At 41.2% G+C, this 17,087-nt stretch overlaps 1 protein-coding gene across 1 annotated transcript; it reads left to right on the forward strand.

The window, feature by feature from the left end:
- The first annotated feature begins 523 nt into the window (after window positions 1-523).
- On the forward strand, window positions 524-10,225 carry LOC124280391 (proprotein convertase subtilisin/kexin type 5-like). Its single transcript, XM_046716297.1, has 7 exons — window positions 524-627; window positions 5,046-5,244; window positions 5,878-5,966; window positions 6,579-6,704; window positions 7,569-7,758; window positions 9,072-9,160; window positions 10,082-10,225. Exons 1-7 carry the CDS (start codon window positions 537-539, stop codon window positions 10,189-10,191), a joined length of 894 nt encoding a protein of 297 aa, XP_046572253.1. The 5' UTR covers window positions 524-536; the 3' UTR covers window positions 10,192-10,225.
- The last annotated feature ends 6,862 nt before the right edge of the window (window positions 10,226-17,087 follow it).

Here is a 17,087-nt window from a genome sequence, read left to right on the forward strand (position 1 = left end):
AGGCGAGATTCATGATACATGTCGTAATGTGAGGAGCGATTCATGATACATGTCGTAATGTGAGGAGAGTATCACCAAAATTGTCGTAATGCGAAGCGAGAATCATCACACATGTCGTGATTTGAAGCGAGAATCAACATGCATACATATCGAAACGTGAGGTGAATACCATGATTCACATACTGCTTTGGTGATGCACGTGTAGCATGGACAGGAAACGCGAACAAGGTCCTTATGCAAAGCAAAGCTTATTGCTGACGAAATATGCCCTAACATCCCCACAGTATCCACGTACGTATAACATCATTACCACGGCATGTCACTTGATAAGCATGCTGTATGAGCCGAAAGTGCGATGTGGTACAAATCAGGCTTTTATCGTTTCTCGAAGCTTTAATACGATCTTATTTCGAAAACAAATATTCTCATATACTGCCGTTTCTACAACTTGATAAAGTGAAATATTTCATCAGAATGTTTATCCGAAACAGGTGTCAATCGACCAATTGTTCCCATATGTTACTCTATCGGACAATATGGCGGCCACAAGAAGCCAGAGGACAGCGGTCAGTGCCATCTGGCTTTTCACGTGTGGGCTAAACGTGCAGTCTCTCATTATGTCAACAGGTAATGACGTCAGCCCTAATTACAACGTTACCAGGTTTCAGTGCTCTAGCTGGTATGTGTTTGTATCTATAGGCCGTTGTATGTCGTGCCACGCGGAAGTCACGACACTGGGGTACCTCTCTCTTGGCGTTATACACGAAATTTCTCACATATCGGCGTTATAGAAGAAACTCAACAGTTCGACTTACTCAAAAACGCAGTACGCGCCTTCAAACAAACTCGATAAACTTCGTACCTTGCTGAGTCGCTGTGAATGTCAGTGTGACATATAGGTTAGATTGAGTGCTTATGATACAACGAACACCTTTCGATACGTTCAGAAGGTAATAAGACAAATGATAGATCTTTTGTGACAAGTATTAACCAACATGTCAAGTTCAATAAGGTTTTGTTGATGACTTGGAGCAGGTGTTGTGGTATAATTAGTCCTGACTTGCAATATGCCCTGACGCGATAGATCCTGCGTTTCACATGTAGAAGATACAGCTGAAAAACTGGAGAACTGTCGTAATGAATGAATGACACCGTTCTGACGTCCTCGTGACTTAGCGTCACTGATGACTGATCCTGAGAGTATTTTTTGCCATTGGAGGAATAAGAAATGAACAGAAAATGATAGGAGAAACTAAAATGTGTGTTTGTAGGTCGATGTGAGCGAATACGTGTGTGTGTGTGTGTGTGTGTGTGCGCACGTGTGTGTGTGCGTGTGTGTGTGTGCGTGTGTGCGCGTCTGTCTGTGTGTCAGGGAATAAGTTATGGAGCATCCGTCAAATTATGTGTGCGTGTGTAATGTATGTTGGTGAATGTGTATGGATATGTGGATGGGTGTGTATGTGTATGCATGTGTATGTGTGTGAGTGTGTCTGTGTGCCTATGTAAATGGTATTCATCTTGTGATCGAATTGTCCAGCCCAAATGCCCGCAGCGCTGAGCAGGACCAACATGGTGAGTGAGTGAGTGAGTTTAGTTTTACGCCGCAGCAATATTAAAGCTATATGGCGGCGGTCGGTAAATAATCGAGTCTGGACCAGACAATCCAGTGATCAACAGTATGAGCATCGTCCAGAACCGATGACATGTGTCAACCAAGTCAGCGAGCCTGACCACCGATCCCGTTAGTCGCCTCTTACCAAGCAGTGGAGCGTGGGTTGCTGAAGCTAACCCCGGCTCTTCACAAAATGGAGGCAATATAAAATGGCAATATTACACGATAAGGAACAATGAAAGACACTTTGGAATCGCAATGAACTTATACAATGTCTTTATGACGGAAGTTTATGCTACAAGCATGAACCCAGGTTCATCTAAGATTCAATGCATGAAATAGAAAACTGAATTATGACAATCTTACGTCTTTTAAGGCATTAGTTTTTCAAATTTAGTAAAATGATAGACTGTGGTTATAATGTTGTTTGGAGTCCTTCGCGCAGAACATGCAGAACAAAATATTCAAAAAGTAATATTGCTTTACAGCACACAAAATATCCAAATCTATTGTCGTATAGCCAATTCCATATTTTTCCTCTCTACAGCTTCCTGTTTCACTTAGGGGCGGTGGGATAGCCTAATGGTTAAAGCGTTGGCTCGTCACGCCGAAAACCCGGGTTCGAATCCCCACATGGGCACAATGTGTGAAGCCTATTTCTGGTGTCCCCCGCCGTGATGTTGCTGGAATATTGCTAAAAGCGGCGTAAAACCAAACTCAGTCAGTCAGTCAGTCCTGTTTCACTTAAAATGCAGTCGAAATGTATGGTTCCATTTCTGTGTACTGTAGTACACAGATTTCTGGAAGACAGTTAATGCCATTGTTGGCACCACAGACCAGTCCTGTTATGGTGTTAATACACCACGTTCACTTTCTAGTCTTGCCCTTGAGAAATACAAAGCGCTAAATCGCAGACATCTTCTTTTATCAACAAAAGTTTACGCATTGCCAAAGATCAACTTCATTAGTTCAAATAGCAAAGGGTATATAACATGACTACCAAACAGAAAACAGTGATGGCGTCATGCTCTTGTTTATGCGGGTGATTTTGAGCCAGGTATTCGATGCCCGTTCAATCAGGCCAAGTAAAACTGATATTCAACTGCAGAGTATTATACAAAGTTATGGAGGAACAATATTTCAACCATAACATTGTTTAAGTCGAAGTCGAACATCACTCGAAACTGTTTTACCATTATAAATTAGCATTGTAGTGAAACTCTAAAGTACCGTGTAATATGATGGGGCATATTTGCATTGCTTCCCTGCAAAAACCTCTACTCATGAATAGTCGTAGAATTATCAATATAACATTGAAATAGGCTGCTCGTCAAACGTGAGAATTTTCTAAGCTCTTAATAACTTGCCGGTCACTCCAATTCCCACATGTTGGCAATACAAATAATATTGTTTATCTAAATAAGTAAACTCTAAATAGTGAACAACCGCCATTCTTTCGACTGATGACTCACACGCAAAACCAAAAGAATCTTCTCATGTTTCTATTATACATTCATCACTCTTGACTTGCCGATCAGACCTGCCTGTTACAGTCAATGTCCCCCTGTCCAGCTATCTAAACACACGTGTGTTATGGTCAATATGTACCTTACAGGTCAGTGAACGAATGTTAACAACGTAAAGCTTGTGTGTGGACACATCCGTCGCCTCATAGCCATGTTTGATCTCATTGAAATTCCCCGAACCGTGGTGCTGACCGCGGCTCCTGTTCTTTATATCGGATGCTCCCACCCCGAGCTTGTCCAGTCATGTATAGGGGGTGAAGTGTTGTGGCCATTACCCTTTGGTCACTCTTGTGTTATTTTCCCTGTCTTCGATTGATCATTGTGTTTAATTTCTTTGGCGTTAAACGGGTTTCATCCACCTACAAATATTCCCATAATTTCCGAACAAATTGCCATTTAAGAAGGAGGTGTATGTCATTTTGGATCCTATGGGAAAACATGGCGTAAAGGATGAACGCCTTTTCACGACAAAGGATGTCGTAGAATATAATACACTCGTTTTGATAATGGAGCTACTTTATAGTACATTAGGGGTGTTTTGATAGAATTATTTTTAAGCACCATGTTCCCAGACTAATCTGGGCATGTCGCAAACTAATAGTGTCTTCTAGTTCCAGAGCCCTGTATGATCTTAACTGGTCTGTTCCTTGTCCAAAACACTGTTATGTCTAAATGTGTGTCCCCAATTCACAATTTCTGTTTCCAACACCTATCAGAACATAATCCTAGTACTTTGTCGTATACTGATTATTTCACTCAGAACATTTTCTCAATAAGACATATTCATTTTATCCCAACAACTGCTCGAGAACTCTTTAACAGCCTGTTGTCCTTGAGTGCCTCGTATGCCTTTGTGTGTGCTAGGCTTATATTCGTAAAGAGATACCACTGTTTCCCAGTGTCTGAAGGCATGGCATCTTATTTATGCCAGTTCACAGTTACTGTATTACAAATTCTGTTACTCTGTGGCTTTATACAATATTGTAATTCTGTTCCCAGGTGCTTTGAATCAACATGGCATCCTTGTTACATTGTGCCTTGACACATGACAATTCTGTGCCTAAGTATCTTAACATAGCATGACATCTCTACTCGCTAGTTGTTTGATGTACCATTTCTATAACTTTGTGCCATGCCTAGGCATGATAGTTACTTGGTGTTAGTTAATGATACTTATGGTGCTTGGTGTTACGTAGTGCCATGCATCAACATGACTGCCCTGTTCCTTATTCTTTGACATAACTTGACAATTCTATTCCCTTGTGTGTTTCAGCACAATGATCATTCTGTTCCCCAGAGGCTTGACATCAGAATAAATCTGTTTCCCCGGTACATTGATCCAACATGACACATCTGTTTCTCAGTCCTTTGACTCTAAATGACAAATGTATTCATTAGTGCCTTACCATTAAATGAGCCGCCTCCGTGGTGTAGTGGTTAGAGCGTCCGCCCAGAGAGCGGAAGGTCGCGGGTTCGATACCAAAAGACGTTAAAATATGGTACTTGTTGGTCCCTGCCTGGCGCTCGGCATTAATGGGTACAACAAGGACTGGTCGGCTCGGAGTCAGTATAATGTGTCTGAGTGGGGTATTCATGTTTAACTGCGGCATGGCATCTCAGTGGGCTAGCACTATAAAACCAGCTTAAGTCTGGGCTAGTACAAGCAGCCGCACATACACATTCACACGCATGCACGTCGTCATATGAGCGAAATATTCTCAAGCACGACGTTAAACCCAATTTCACCTCACCTCAACATTAAATGACACATATGTTATTTAGTAGCTTAACATGGCCTGATATGTCCGTTACTTTGTGCATTCAGACAACATGGTATCCCTCTTCCCCAGTGAAATGACATAACACAGCATCGATTCCGTTTTTCACTGAACAATTCTATCACGCAGTACCTTGTCCCAACATGGCCAGCAACTGCATCACCGACACCTTCAACGCCGTCATCCCAAACCTTGGCTGCCTGGGGTGTCAGGGCGGATGTGTGGACGGGTACATGATGACCAACAACCCCCGACATCGCCGTGACACCAACGACACCAGCGGCCACTATACGTACAGGAACGTCCCCATTCACAACACCGTCGACGTGTAAGTCAGTTAAACATTTAATAACTTCTAAATGACATATGTGGAATTAAGGAATGTACACTTTGTATTGACAGATGGTTACCAACAAATTTGACATCATTCATTTACGAAATGAACTTGGATTCCTAATCTTTCAACACCCATATATAGAGCTTAAAGTGGCCACGCCGAGACCCGTATTCGTACCGTACATAAATACAATGTATGACGCTCATATCAGTAGTTATAAGCACAGCCCAGTGCTACGAAACTGAAACTACGAAACTAAAAATAATCACTCCTTTGACTGTTACTTAAGGATACTTTATGATGACCTGTAGAGCGAAATCATGGCTCGATGTATTGCATGCATTTATATTTCTGTTTCAAATTTCATTAAAAGTTTTCAACTTGTGTTATCCGTCGTGATGTTGCTGGAGCATTGCGTACACCAGTAGCTGGTTCATAACTAACCCCGAACATTCTGCTGCAGTGATATATCGGAAGTATTGCTGACATTGTTGTTCAACAACTTTCACTAACTAAGAAATTTTTCAATGATTTCCTATATCTGTAGTTATATTTGTCATCCAAAAGACGAACCGTGGATAATCGCACTCAGTCACTGTATCGCACTGCCTTATGTCTCTGCAGGATGGAGCCCCAGTGGGTCTGCGTGAAGGGCGACCATTGCCTTACAGGCTTCTTCCACACTCAGATGGGCCCGCAGTCTGCATGTGCTTGTGAGCGTAACTGATAACCGACAAGATTAACAAGTACCATCTGTATCGTTTCTAGATATAGTTATATGTTATTAAGGCTTGCATGTAAATTGTCGGGAAAGAGAAAGCACACACTTGAAAATTGCATTTCAGATAAGAAACGCTAGATTTATCATTACATCCGTTGTTTCATTTTTTGGCACGATCAAACATGGTATTCAGTGTAGTATGATGTTCTTAAGCCTAGCGGGGCGGTTGGGTAGCCTAATGGTTTAAGCGTCGGTCGTCACGCTAAAGACACGGGTTCGATTCCTCTCATTGGTACAATAATTATGTGAAGCCCATTTCTGGTGTCCCCCCACCGTGATATTGCTGGAATATTGCTAAAAGCGGCGTAAAACCAAACTCATTCACTCACTCACTCTTAAGCCTAGCATCTAAACTGCCAAGTGTGTCCGCTTGAAATTTGATTTAAGCAAAGAATAACAAACATTATGAAAATGTATATCTGGCGTTAACAGGAACCAAAACACTGCTAGTAACTGTGATAACCGCTTTAATACAATTCGTGTAAAACGAAGGTTGCTAAAGAACGTTATACAAGTATACGGCTATATCGATGTGTTCCTACAGGGTGTGGTGAAGGGTGCTCCTCCTGCTCCAGCTACAACAACTGTCAGTCGTGTTTCTGGGGGTACAACATGGTCCGACACACACTCCCCGGGGGTAAACAGACAGCAGTATGTAAGCCGTCGGGAGGTGAGTGAAGAGATTACGCCTTAATTACGACAAATCCTTCCCTACGGTAAATGTGGATCCATCTGATTGCCTTGGGGAATATTTTCGGAGACACCATCTTAATTGTGTGTGGAGGTACCATCCCTTCTGCAGGTATCTATTTGTTATGTGGAGAGGTACATCCGTCTGTAAACACACCTGTGGCACGTGGATAGGTATTTTTACCGTTTGCAGACCTTAATTTTGTATGTGAAGAGATACTTGTGAGTCTGTTTTTGGTATAAGACAGTATATGGAGAAATTTAGTCTCATCTGCAGAAGGCGTTTTGTGGAGAAATTTAGTCTCATCTACAGAAGGCGTTTTGTGGAGAAATTTAGTCTCATCTGCAGAAGGCGTTTTGTGGAAAAAACTAGTCTCATCTACAGAAGGCGTTTTGTGGAGAAATTTAGTCTCATCTACAGAAGGCGTTTTGTGGAGAAATTTAGTCTCATCTTCAGAAGGCGTTTTGTGGAGAAATTTAGTCTCATCTGCAGAAGGTGGTATATTGAGACGATCAGTCTTTTCTACAGAAGGTGGTATGTGCAGACATTCGTTCACATCTTCAGGAGGTTTTTGGAATAGATTTAGTTTCATCTGCAGATGATGGCATGTTGAGAAGTTCAGTGTCATTTGCAGAAGGTGGTATGTGCAGACGTTCGCTCTCATTTAGAGCACACTCTTCGTAAAGAGGTAAACGCCGGAACACTGTATCCTCTGGACGGAGTCTTGTATTTTGGGTCTGAGGCAAACAAATATACTATTTTCTGTTCAAACTAACAAGACGTATGTGGAATCAATAATGGAAGCTCGTCCAGGCCCCAGCCTACATTTCCCCCATGTTTCAGTGAAGTGCCCCAGCAAGAATACACACTGTTCCTACACCATGTATGTCCGGAGCTCAGTCGGCTGTCTGGGCTGTATGTCATGTGACGAGGGGTACCTCCCAACCTTCAACCACCTCTACTACCGCGCCACAACCGACCCCCACGGCACCTACACCTTCAACAACATCACCATCAAGAACAACAGGGACGTGTAAGTCAATGGGCATTCGACTTGAAACAACTATTATAAAAATACATACAGAATTAATATATTTACTGTTCATATATATAATCCAATTCATATAAATATACAAAGGAATTATTAACAATCGTATCCTCTATTGATATTCTGATGAATATATTTTGAGGGTTTTCAGACTTTTAATGGCATTTAGAAGTAGTGTCCATATTTTTGTACATAGAGGCGAAATACGTAATATTTGAAATTCAGAAAAAGGAACCAATTATAAATAACGACGTCTTTCGTTACTGTTCCATGCCAATTGACTACTCATTCAACTGTTTCCCTGTCTCTTTGCACCATAACAATTCATGTTCCAAATGTGACTAACCTTTCCATCTGTAGTATCTTAGACACGTATCAAAATGAGATCAATGTACACGCTAACCCCGTTTGACAATAAGCGTCTAAAGGGAGAACTTGACACCACGGAAATTATTGTTTAAATCTCCGGTCAAAGAATTGAATTCCAGATTCGCTCAGATAATAATGATCTTGGTTTGTCAATACCAAGCCTAGCGACTTAGTCACAACTAAATGGTTTAAATCTGAGACCTAGATCATGTGGATTTCCTGACTCGATAATAGGATGGAACTATGGCTGAGATACTGTATAAGACAGTGCTAAACCCACCTCACCCAAGTCGACATATCCAGCCAAGGCCGCATTTCACAAACCGGTCATAGCGTACGACTTTCGTATCTCCTATTCCTTAACATAGAGTTACCACAGCCGTAGCGCTAAGATCGTTATGTGAAGCAGGGCCTAGATATGGTCATAGCTACCAGATATAAGTGATTTAACCATGGTCGCCAACTGCCACGTGTCAAGTTTGTGCACTTGCTGTGTAACGCAGATAATATTCCCCTGCGCAATAGTGCAGTGGTATTGCGTCTGCCTATCACGCTGAAGGCCCGGGTTCGATCCCCGGTGGAGGCACCTAGGCTCGGGTCCCAAGGTCGGCACATTTTCGTAGTATCCTTGGACAAGATACTTAAATCCACAATGTCTCAGTTCACCCAGCTGTTAAATTGGTACCCGTGAGGACGTGCTGGCAATGTGAGTGATTAGTTCATTGCGCCTAACAGGCAGCATGGCTGTATGATCCCCATGGAGTTGAAAAGTATCGGATAGTACGATAGTGTCCTATGACCGAGGATAGTAATGCACGTAGCGCCGTGAGCAGGTAATGTGCCTGGACATGAACGCCATATACTATAACAATTACTATTACAGGTAATCTGCGCTATGTGAATACATACATAATTTCTTTTCCCTCAAGGAATGAGCCCCGCTTGGTGTGCGTCAAAGGACTGAATTGCCGTGATGGTTGGTTCAGGAAAGACACACAGAGATCGTCCTTCTGTGACTGTATGTGATTTATTCTCTTATTGTACAAATGATAAACAGACATACAAACTGGTGCGGTGCCAACTTACATTCAGTTGAGTCACTTCCAATAAAATTTATGTCACGAGCCATCGCTAGGCATATGCCCATGTTCCCTTGACCAGTCGATATGTTATGTTCACAAAATGAAATATATATCAAATATAGTTTAAAAATAACTAATCAACAAAAGATAGATATACTTGATTCAATCAATAATTTAATGCTTTCGGGAAACGAGAAATATATACATACCTTGGCTTATTTTTTATAAAAACAAATTACAGTTAGAATTTGGGGGTAAAAAGTAATTTCCCACATTTTATTTAAAGTTTTTCCTTAAAATCATTTCTTTAAATTATGAAGCAGTGACAGGAATAATAATTTCCCAAAATCTGAGCTGGAGTACGATCCCCTATAAACTACACACAATCTCTGCGGAGTTATTGCTACAGGGCTCTAGTGAGGGAACAAACCTACATTATATGTACATGTGACTGGCTGTGACCTCACCGGTGCGAGGTGACACAGTGTTTATCCTTAACACAGGTTACCTTGTGTTCGGGTGTTTAATCAAAAGTCCCTGAACCCTTTTAAATCCAGACTTGAGTGTTTGTATATCTTTGATAAAAAGCGTCAAAGTAGAACGTAATACGGGTAAATGTTAAATCAGGACAATTCATGCTTTCATTTCATTTAACACGAATCCTGTTTAGGATGTAAAACTTTTAAACCAGCATTGGGTGCACTCTTTACACCGTTTAATGTGTGCATAGATACGTGTACTTCCCAAGCTGTATCGGAAGGGGTTATCATGTATGTCACCTGGAAAATAATATATATTCATGCTGGATCACGACGTGATATGCAGCAGGCATACAAGCCAGTGTTTATCTGTTTCAGGGTGCGGGGAAGGATGTAGCCGGTGCACTGACAATACTTCCTGCTCTAAATGTGATCCGGGGTACACTTTAAGCCAGAATGGTACCGTGTGTACAGCGGGTAGTACATGAGACAGAATAAATAAACTTACTTCTGAAAACATCACCTCAATAGTGTGTTTTATTGTAATGGCATCAGCTAGCATTGTTAATTGTTACTACAATCCATGAGTTTAGAGTTGTCTCCCTTGTCGATGCTTTAGCCCTCGATACTACGTTATTATTATTGACGTAATATTGACTTTGAAGCTAGTTGACAATGCAGCTTACCATAATCAGTGTACGAAGGGAATTTCTTTCTTTTACGTCACTAACTGTAGACCCGTGAAGGTCCTGGTTAAAATTGATCTTCAGCAACCCTTGCCTGCAATATAGATAATACAACCTGTGCACATTTAGAACCGTTTTGTTACCAGTTATTACTACTAAGCTTTACTTCCACGTTAAAACAGATCTTAAGACCATATATTTGTCGTAAGAGGCGTTCGGGTGGATCGGATGGTCAGGTTCTGTGACAGGCATACTTCAACAATTATCAATCGCTGTTTTCCTTAGTCAAAACTCGATTATTTACAGACTGACTTCAAGGTGCTGGAAAACTAACAATTATGTTAGAAACAAGTTATGACAGTAGATATGCTCTTTTAGAATGGACATGCACATTGAATCAGTTCCGTAAAATGCTTCACTGCATCATTGCATGGGGATGATTTGTAAACTTTATTAGTAGGAAGGAATCGAGTCTTCCTTAACTCCTTTCGAGTAGTATACATTATATTTGTTTAACGACACACTCAGATATAAGATGATTGTCTGTAAATAATCGAGTCTGGACCAGACAATCCAGTGACTGACATGAGCATCGATCTTCGCAAATGGGAAACGATAACGTGCATTAACCAAGTCTGCGAGACTTACGACAAGGACGGGTGAGTGAGTGAGTTTAGTTTTACGCCGCTTTTAGCAATACTCAAGCAAAATCACGGCGGGGACACCAGAAATGGGCTTCACACATTGTACCCATATGGGCAATCGAACCCGGGTCTTCGGCGTGACGAGCGAACGCTACCCCACCGCCCCACGATAAGGATGGATTGCTTAAGACCGGTTCTAACCCTGATCTTAACGAGTAGTGTGCAATAAACCTACAGGTACGATCCAAATGATATTAACGTTCAACATAAGCAATATGGCTTGTGATGTTTCGTCAACCAAGCTACGAAAGTACCAGAAGACGTCATGTATGACTTCAATTACATTGTAAAAGATGATATAAAAAGACAATATTCTTCCCATAATTACGAGAAAAATATACTAATAAGAAGTGTCAATTGTACGATTCCGACTATATTGATGAACATGTTTAAGGTAAAATTTTAAAAAAGGATAGTACCAGGTGTTCGCGGACTGATTATTTAAAACCTATTTTAGCACATTTACATGTGATACACCATGTGAAAAGGAGACTTATCGCGTCCGCTATTGATGCCGAAACAGCCATGATGTATTTACATAAGTGTAGGCTTAAGTCGCAAACAAACGTTCAGTCAGTATGATAGCTTTAACTTCTCGCACCCATTAAGCCGTGGAGGTCTGATGTCCCGTAAGTATGTGCACAGTAGTTCCTGTAAAGCAGCCAGATTGTTACATTGTATACATGCACCCACGCTTATATACTTCACGTGTCACTTCACACTTGTAGACAAGGTGAACGTGATAAGGTAGCCTCTTATGTAGCCACAGTGTCATCACATAGTGTTTCCTTTGAGATATATTTGAATCTATCCCAAACGGTATGCCTGCATCGGCAGTGGGGTTTTGCTGCCTGGCAGCGTGTCAAACTACAACTGTAAAATGAATTTTCAGTTGTCTTTGAGATGCATGTATAGATATAGACATATATAGATATATAAAAATTATATATATATATATATATTCCCAAAAAAGAAACGCATATAGGAATTTCAACTGTATTTTTATGTTTATTTTGAAACATCTTGTAGGCTTTATGAGTCAATGAAATATAGCGAAATTGCACACTGGGAATGCAGACTTATCCGTCTTTGGCACCAACTCGAGGAAAGTCAGTTTGAGTGTCACATGGAGACGTGTGGTGGCTCTGAAGTCAATATCTCGTGTGAACACCGTGGGCATCCAGAACTGCACGGCATCGCCTCGGCATCGAACGAATAAGTCTCAGAATCTCGTGTTGCCCAATCGCAGCCCACTCTGCCTGTAGTGCCTGTGCGAGTTGCTGACTGAAGTGTCTGGGGCTGAGGGTTACGGCGTCGCACCCGTCTGTCCAGGGCATCCCACAGATTTTCGATCGGGTTTAAGTCCGGTGATCTTGAGGGCCAGGGGAGCACATTGATGTTGTGGTTCTGGAGGAAGTCTCTAGTGTGACGTGATGTGTGGGGCCTGGCATTGTCCTGTTGAAACAACTCCCTCTGGCGATCACTACCGTTGAGCTGTCAGTTTGCCCTGGATCATCAGCAAATCACTTCTCCTACGGCAGGTGATCGCTCCCCACATCATAACACCGCCCCGGCCGAATCTGTCCACCTGGGGAACGCAAGCGTCGGTGAAACGTTCACTCCGACGTCTGTACACCCGTATTCTTCCATCGCGTCGTTCAAATAGAAATCGTGATTCATCACTGAACCAGATTCTACGCCAATTCGGTAGGTTCCAGGCCTGAACGTTGCTGCACCATTGAACTCGATGTCGACGATGTTGTTGTCGAAGCACAGGGCCAAAATAAGGTCTTCTGGCACGTAAACCAGCTTCTCTCAACCTGTTCCTGACGGTCTGTGCAGAAAGCCTCCTCAATCCGGGTATTTGTCGAGCGGTACTGGTCGCCGTAGCTGTTCGATGACGCAGGTGATGTACCCGGATGTAGCGATCCTGCGCCGCAGTGGTCGCTCGAGTTCGCCCACTACGAGGGGCATCTGCTACCGCATTCTGCCGGCGATATCTCTCCTAGAGCCGTGAAATGGTGCTTTGGTGAACATTCATGCGTCGGGCAACTGCACGTTGAGACTGGCCAGCTTCAAGCAAACCAATGGCGATATGACGGTTGGCTTCACTTAGACGTGGCATTTTGCGTTCGTCAACAATATTCCAAATACAGTGAATAATGGACAGACAGCGATCAACCTTTTATACCCATCATTGAGACTATCTGATCCCCAACTTTCACGTGCATTGCATGTGTATTCTGTGACACTACACGCCGATATTGAAAATCATGCTGTTAAATACGGATATTTTACGGATGGTCCGTTTTGTTGTGATGTTTCAAAACATAAACACGATAGGACTTATAAACAGAGCAAAACCTTTTATAAAATGAATCACGTTTTAATTCATTGCTACATGAAATTGCTATTTTCATGACGCGTTTCTTTTTTTGGAGAGTATATATATATATATATATATATATATAGAGAGAGAGAGAGAGAGAGAGAGAGAGAGAGAGAGAGAGAGAGAGAGAGATTTACATAGATAGATATAGATAGATAGTGAGTGAGTGAGTTGGGTTTTACGCCGCGTTTTTGCAATATTCCAGCCATATCACGACGGGGGACACCAGACATGGGCTTCACACATTGTACCCATGTGGGGTATCGAACCCGGGTCGTCGGCGTGACGAGCAAGCGCTTTAAACACTAGGCTACCCCACCGCCCTGATTGGTACATACATACATACATACATACATACATACATACATACATACATACATACATACATACATACATACATACATACATACATACATACATACATACATGATAGGGTTCAAGTAGTCGTGTTTGTCAAAACTTCTTTATGTACACAAGAGCTCTTCGGGTGTACATGAAGGTACATACTTATGTTTAATTCAAGTGTGTATGTATAAATAAAGGGAAACGTCTGTATTACAGTAAAGAAGTTGTTGTCCATATTTGTTTTGTATGTATATTAAAATACCCTAAGTTAGCCAACGTATATCAAAGACATTAATTGTAATGCAGATTGGTCTCAGACATCTTAACTGTGAAAATCAACCCTTGACACAGGGTAACATTGTAACATGGCTGCAAATCCATTTCTGACACAAATATTCACTGAAACGATATATTTTTACACGATTTTACCCAGTCAAAGATTATATTTCACAGACTTTTGCAGAGATGAGTGATGGTGAAATAGAGATAGTCAAATTTAATGAAAGTTCTTTCAATTTTCAAATGCATAAAAAGGTAAAGGCAGTATAGTTTCTTCTGTCCCTGAGTTTATAGACTTATGGACAGGTCGGCCTTGACATTGAGCATGTACATGTACTGCCTTTGTTTGTTTTGGGTTTCCGGAAGAGATTAAAGGAGGGCAGCTCCGTCATGTTGGCAGCCTTAGCAAACGATGAGGAAGGAAGAGGGTCCTCCATGGCCCACTGGTAATGCCTCATTTTGAAGTTGAAATTTCTAGACGTTCAAATGAATAAGTGAGTATGGTTTTACGCCGCTTTTAGCAATACTCAAGCAATATCACATCAGGGGACACTAGAAATGGCCTTCACACATTGTACCCGTGTGGTGAAATTAAACCCGGGTCTTCGGTGTGACGAGTGGACACTTTAACCATTAGGCTACCCCACTGCCGTCACGTTCAAATGACGGGCACCGAGCACTGTTTCATGCATTAAACATGCAGGTTTGGGGCTTCTAACATGGCAAAACGTCTAATACACAAGAAATGACACAAAATGAATGAAAACCTTTTGAACTCATGATGAAAAGTTTGCCATAACCTTGTAACGTTCACACCCCCTATGACATGTATACACAATGCCTTTAGAAAGTGGTCAAATGTAAATTACATAGGCGGATCGGGGGGAGGGGGGTGGTGTTTTTTTTTGCAGGGGTGCTCACCACCACCCCCTTTTGTCCTGAAGGATTATTAGTTGACCATTGAAACTCTCGTTATCAAGCTCACGCGCGCACGCACACACACACGCACTTCTCAAAAAGCTGTATCCGCCTCTGAATTATGTTATACATGTACTTGGGATTACACTTTCTTAGTAAAGTACAGATTCCAGTACATTTGGGGGGTTGGAATCCCAGAGGGGACTGAACCCAACATAACATATCTCGTAAGACTTGCTTATGTTGACATATTAGAAAAAGGCTTCTTATAACCAGTTTCTGTGATAAAGTTCATCCCTACCTGTGCGAGCGCGCGTCATCTGTTTGCCACAGGTCCAACGCATACAGCAGTGAAAACGAACAAAGTTTAGACTTTTATGAACATATCTAATAAAAGTCATTATCATACACTGTCTTTTGATGTCAACTAACTGTTATATGATGGAGATCATTCGATCGGTTATTCATGCAAATACAGCATCACCTTTCCTCACGTCTAACTTCTCGACCTTGACAGGAATTCATCCTAATTATTGTCAATAGTGATGAAAAAGAATACCATATTCTGATGAAGAAATGCCTCGTTATCTCTTAAAATATATTAAAGATGTTATCATCAACACTCACGACGATAAAAAAAGAAAAAAAACATCTATCGCCATTCGTCAAACATGGATGTATTGGATTGAGGACGGTTTCCAAATAGCCGAGGTAGCAAAGATTTTATGGCGCTTCCTTATTTCAAAACTTAGTTTTTGAAATATCACATATATTTCTGAAAATCAGATTGCGGATCATCTCTACATTATGTATCTTAATCGAGGCAAAATCAAATGACTAGTAATAAGCCAGTCATTGCATGGGGTCATTGAAAGGACATCTAACTTCAAATGACACCCACTCGCACGACTGCATAACGACATCAAACCCCTTTACGGCACGAAGTCGATTTACGTTAGCACTTCCCATGTGCAGGAACTGTTTACAGATTTCGTCATTTGTCACATATGTTTATGTCATTAAGGGATGAATACGGTTATATGCGAATAAATATCAGGATTTAAGGTATGTCCTGTCATATTTTGCTCACGTTTATGCTTGGTGACAGCTGTCTTTTCTTTGCTTACGAAGGAAGCGACTTATCATTTGCTTATTTTCGTGACCACAGACTTTACCCACTGCTAAAAGGCAGGGCATGGTCAGTTACTCTTCTCATTAGTATTAGAGTACGCTGCTGTATACTTTCAGTTATTTGCTATATACATGTTATCAATATCCGAGGGGTTCATTTACTCTTAGTACAAAGTTATATTGAAGTAAACTCCAAAATATGTAAGTTTGTTTTATTTTTTCCCCGAAAAACGTTGTCTGATCATTTGTCATTCTTAAGAATACAATCGATCACATAAAATGTGTGAAATGGAGCAGGTCTGGACCAGACAATCTAGTGATTGATAACAGAAGCATCCGTTCACATTTCATACAATGTGGATACTGTCATATGTTCTGACTAAATGGGTCACATAGCCAGGTAAAACAAGAAGTGATTGATATGATATACGTACATGAATTTACATGAACATCATACAGGGTTTTATGCAGCATGGAAATGTGCATCCAGTACATACCAGTGTAGAGAATGGACACAGAAAAGTAATTCATTGCATTCAGAGGGACTCACAATATTATTCATTGTACCCACAACACATCTATGACATTGCTAAGTGTTTGGTTGTTTCTTTCAGGGCAGTTACTTACATCAATTTACCCATCAGTCCACATGATCAATGATTCATTCCAGGCTCTAAAAAACATACTGTTCTCTTAACCATTACTTCAAAGGACCCTCAATGGCCCTTAAAAGTAATAATTAAGGGTCCATGGTACCCCGATGTTTGTGAGTCAAGGTAAAACCCTGCATCATATATACATCATACATATGTATGGGTATTTAACAATGTTGAGCATATGTAGACTTTTCAGGGACAGTTCATGTTAGTTGTAAGATTAGAGCTGTTTGTCATGTCTGTAGACACTAATTCTTGACTGATATTTATGTTACT

This window comes from Haliotis rubra, unplaced genomic scaffold (assembly GCF_003918875.1).
Source record: "Haliotis rubra isolate DU_JTF1 unplaced genomic scaffold, ASM391887v1 Scf1076, whole genome shotgun sequence".
NCBI lineage: Eukaryota > Metazoa > Mollusca > Gastropoda > Lepetellida > Haliotidae > Haliotis > Haliotis rubra.